This window comes from Hydra viridissima, unplaced genomic scaffold, assembly GCF_058129835.1.
Source record: "Hydra viridissima isolate aposymbiotic clone 2 unplaced genomic scaffold, HvirCarnegie_v1 scaffold_10, whole genome shotgun sequence".
NCBI classification, from domain to species: Eukaryota; Metazoa; Cnidaria; class Hydrozoa; order Anthoathecata; family Hydridae; genus Hydra; species Hydra viridissima.
This window is the reverse complement of record NW_028324309.1, coordinates 3,075,937-3,080,268: the sequence shown is the minus strand read 5'-3', so window position 1 is coordinate 3,080,268 and position 4,332 is coordinate 3,075,937. Positions and strand designations below refer to the sequence as shown.

The window sequence follows — 4,332 nt, the reverse complement described above, 5'->3', positions numbered from 1 at the left end:
AAGGTAAAAAATGCTTAATAGCATAAAATTAAGATATGATCGTATTAATATTAAACTAGATTACAAAATAAATTTAAAATATGAAAGATATTGTTTTGTTTAAATTTTAAAATCAACCACTAGCCAATGCAATACCTTATATATAGTTATATATAGTTGTGATGCTTGTATCTATTTCACATCGCAACAGCATTGGTCTTAATGTTTGTGTGAAGTTTTACAGAACTTATTACTGTAAGGTAATGGTGATAAAAAAAATGAAATAACAAGAACAATTTCAGGTTGAAGTTATATTTTTATTGTTACTAAAAAATGTAATTGGTCATGGCTTTACAGTTAAATACCTTCAAGGTGAATGTTTAAATATAGTTATACAACATTTTTCGAAATTTAACATAAAATTATGATGTAGCTCTTCTCTTAATGCTCAAGAATTTCCTCCTAAAACAAAAAAAATTTGTTAATGATAAAGTTATACTAAATACAAGCTACAAGTTATACTAAATACAAAAAATTTGTTAATGATAAAGTCATACTAAATATTATTACAAATTAATTTTAAAATACCGTTTCTGTATTTACAAAATGTTGCTGGTTTGAAGGTTGCAATTTCTCATTCATTAGCTTTGTTGCTGTTGTGTAATATATTGTTAAAGCCTTTTCTTTTCGAATTTGCTGTTGTCTGAGAGCAACGTCCAATTTCAGAAGTTTTACTCTTAATTCTTGTTCTTTTTTTAATCTTTCTTTTTCTAACCGTAAAACACTTACTTTCAATTTTTTAAAACTTCCATCTACCAGGAGACTTTCTCTAGCTTGTTTTCTTTTTAATTTTTTTAATGCCCCCCCCTTGATGGTTTATTTTGAATTGAATCTAAAATTTAATTCTAGGTGTCAAAACAAGATCAGTTAACTAAAATAATAAGAAAGGTGGTTTAGATTCGTTTAAAAATAAGAAGTTTTTAATGGTTTTGGAAATACTAGTTGTGTAAAAATTAAGCACAAATTGATGTTGTCTGTTATATAATTATAAGTCTAAAACCTACAATTAACTAAATTAAACAACTGAGATTTAAAAAAAATTAATTTATAAATTGCATTACCTTGAAGTATCTGACAACTGTCACTAACAAGAGTGGTATTGTCTAAATTAGGGGAGGACATACAATCAAATCTTGCATCTAATATAAACAATCAATTAACTCTATAAATAATAGAAATAGAAATATATATATATATATATATATATATATATATATATATATATATATATATATATATATATATATATATATATATATATATATATATATATGTATGTATTTTATAACACAACTAGTCTTAACCAACAAAGAAAAATATACCAGACATAGACGAAATAAAAGAAGCTGTATCAGAAGATTGTTTCAAAGTAAAGTTTACTTCTTTACTTGATGAAGAAAGGGTGGCAGTGGGAGTGGAAAGTTGGTTGGGAGTGGATGACAATGCATCATCTGTTGTACAAAAAGAGATATTAAAATCAGGAACATCGATTCCAGATACATTTATTGACTTCCTGTCAATAATGTCTAAAACAACATTATCTAATTCTGTTAGTTGTCTCCCTGCAGCACCTTAAAAAAAAAAAATTATATATATATATTTGTATATATAATATATATATACAAAAATATTTAATTTTATATATATATATATATATATATATATATATATATATATATATATATATATATATATATATATATATATATATATATATATATATATATATATATATATATATATATATATATATATATATATATACATATACACACACACAGACATATATATATATATATATATATATATATATATATATAACAAAACTATACCTGTTTTTAGACTCTTAGCAAAATTTTGCATTGTAGCTCTTCGCAAATAATCCCACTCTCTACTACGTAGCTGATTGATATCTTCAATTTTTGCCCCTAAACTATTTAAATGTGACATTATGTCTTCCCAAATTCTATTTCTATGCCTCATAGTAATAGATGGACCTAAAAGTAGATGAAATAAATAATCAATATATAGTATAATATAGTCTTATATAGTAAAATACTAAATATTCTATAATAATATATTATTTTATAATAGGAATCATATATCAAAAAGCTTACCTATATATATATATATATATATATATATATATATATATATATATATATATATATATATATATATATATATATATATATATATATATATATATATATATATATATATATATATATATATACATATATATATATATATATATATACATATATATATATATATATACATATATATATATATATATATATTTATATAAAATATAATGCAATTATACATATTTTTATTTAAATAGTTTGCTAATTAAAACATACCAAGCTTCCCAAGAAGAACCTCTTTGTTTTCTCTAATCTTTATTGCTAGTATCATTTTAAGTTCTTTAGACAGCATTTTATTTTGTTGTGTATTTGTGTATTATATGGCATATTTGTTGACTATTTATACTTTTCTTTAGTCAAACATGAAAAATTTGTTTAACCAAAATTACTATCGAAAACCTAACGAGGAAAAACAACAAGGAACTGAATAATCGATTAAATGCAGATTTTAAGTAATTAGTTTATTATGGAGTTACCAAAATCCTTTTCAGTTTTATCTATAAAATATCTACATAAAAACACAAACAAAGAATGTTCAATGATTTTGAAGCGCTAACGTTGTTCCAGCAATGGCCGCCAAAAATCACGAAGAAAATATCTAAAATTGAGATCAAAAATCTATCTGAAGTTTTTTTTCGAAAAAACGCATTTTTTATCTGAAAAGGCGATTCCCTTGTTCGTTTATAGCATTGGATTTAAAAACGAAGTTTTTATCTTAAAAACGGAATTTTTTGAATGTTTATAGCAATGGACTTTTTTTTTCTTCGCTTTTTACGGTAAAAACTTCGTGTTTTACGGAAAAAACTTCGTTTTTTATGTTTATAGCATTGGCCCCAGATTTTGGAATGCACTTTTTTTTGCAAAAGTTAGAGTTTTTGCGTGCAAGTAGTTAACAACAATATTTAAAAATAGTATTTTAATGACAATAACTTAGAAACTAATGAACGCTTTTAACCTTTTAATTGAATTTCTAAACGTCTTGTTTATCTTAACGTTTGTTAATAAAAAAAAAATGTCAAAGTTTAAAAAAAACGAAGACCGCAAAAGAAAAATTAAACTCTGTATTGAGGCTATCAATAATAAGATGACATATTCAGAAACCGCTTTATGATATAACATTCCTAAAACAACTATTTTTTGCAGACTAAAAAGAATAAATGGAGCTGCTGGTGTTGGGTAGGCCCAGAGCAATAAACCAAGTAATGGAGAGGCTTATAGTTGAACTTGTACAAAATAGCACTACAAGCTTCCTATTTGAATAATGGGGAAGCATTCGCTAAGGCTGCAACTAACCTGATACTAATAACTAAGATTTCTTCTGGTTAACTGAAAAAACTTTCACAATTGATAAAAATTTTGTGCGTATATTAAGTGCGTACAATTTTAAAATGCATTTTTCGTAGGATTGCCATTGTTTTTTTCCCTTTTGCAATAAGATATTCTAAAAGGCGGCAAAAAATGCTGCTAGATGGCATTAGCACAATTTATTCAGGCAAATTTGGAGTCTTATTGTTTTTCACCTGGAGCCTTCAAGTAATTTTAAATTTTAAAAATCTTTTTATTTAATTTTAAGCTAGAGGTCTACGTTAGTATAAATTATTTACTTTTTTAAATTGAATGCCATTTTTTGGGATTTGATATGTACGTTCAGAATTAGGAACACGTGTTCCTAATTCCAAACGAAAACTTTTGTTTTTTAAATTTAAAATTTAACAATATTTTTATTATAAATATACTTGCAGCTTAATATGGTTTGATTCAGTTTATGTTCCAGTTTATTTTTTTAAAAAAATTAGTATGAAATTCAAAAAGCAATGGCAGTTATTCAACTTTAAGCATGATTTTGTATGGGATTAGGGAAATCTACGGTATAATAAGCTTTTCTAACTAGAAATGTTTATATAAAGTTACTTTTGATTACTTAAGTTTCCATTTTGAATAATTCTTGTTACAACTAAAACTAATGTATACTTAAAAAGTAAGTAAATTTACCTTTGGTCGACATTTTCTTTGATAGGATATTTTATGAGAGAGTGAAATGAACTGAAACAAAACTTGCAGCAAAACATCGTTAATTTAATTTGGGGCAACAACTGGTCTGAACGGATTTAGATATTTTTTCCCTGTCCACCTTTAAGATATC

General features: G+C 24.5%; 1 protein-coding gene across 3 annotated transcripts; it reads right to left on the bottom strand.

Annotated features, from left to right (window-relative positions):
* Window positions 1–275: 275 nt before the first annotated feature.
* LOC145183083 (uncharacterized) lies at window positions 276–2,561 on the bottom strand. Of its 3 annotated transcripts, none has more exons than XM_090101268.1 (6): window positions 2,406–2,561; window positions 1,872–2,036; window positions 1,362–1,610; window positions 1,101–1,178; window positions 568–871; window positions 276–441 (listed from the first exon to the last, which is right to left on the bottom strand). In XM_090101268.1, exons 1-5 carry the CDS (start codon window positions 2,479–2,481, stop codon window positions 834–836), a joined length of 606 nt encoding a protein of 201 aa, XP_089957394.1. In that variant the 5' UTR covers window positions 2,482–2,561; the 3' UTR covers window positions 276–441; window positions 568–833. The 3 variants fall into 3 exon arrangements, with proteins under 3 accessions (XP_089957394.1, XP_089957395.1, XP_089957396.1); XM_090101269.1 differs by having other exon boundaries at window positions 1,101–1,142; XM_090101270.1 differs by lacking the exon at window positions 1,101–1,178.
* Between the last annotated feature and the right edge of the window lie 1,771 nt (window positions 2,562–4,332).

What these genes read in the sequence shown, in the direction of transcription:
- LOC145183083 (XM_090101268.1), bottom strand. Translation starts at nt 2,481, where the DNA reads ATGCTGTCTAAAGAACTTAAAATGATACTAGCAATAAAGATTAGAGAA. An exon ending in GGTTCTTCTTGGGAAGCTTG is followed by an intron (nt 2,037 to 2,405) that starts GTATGTTTTAAT and finishes ATCTACTTTTAG; the next exon opens with GTCCATCTATTACTATGAGG. An exon ending in CAGTTGTCAGATACTTCAAG is followed by an intron (nt 872 to 1,100) that starts GTAATGCAATTT and finishes ATTAAATTTTAG; the next exon opens with ATTCAATTCAAAATAAACCA.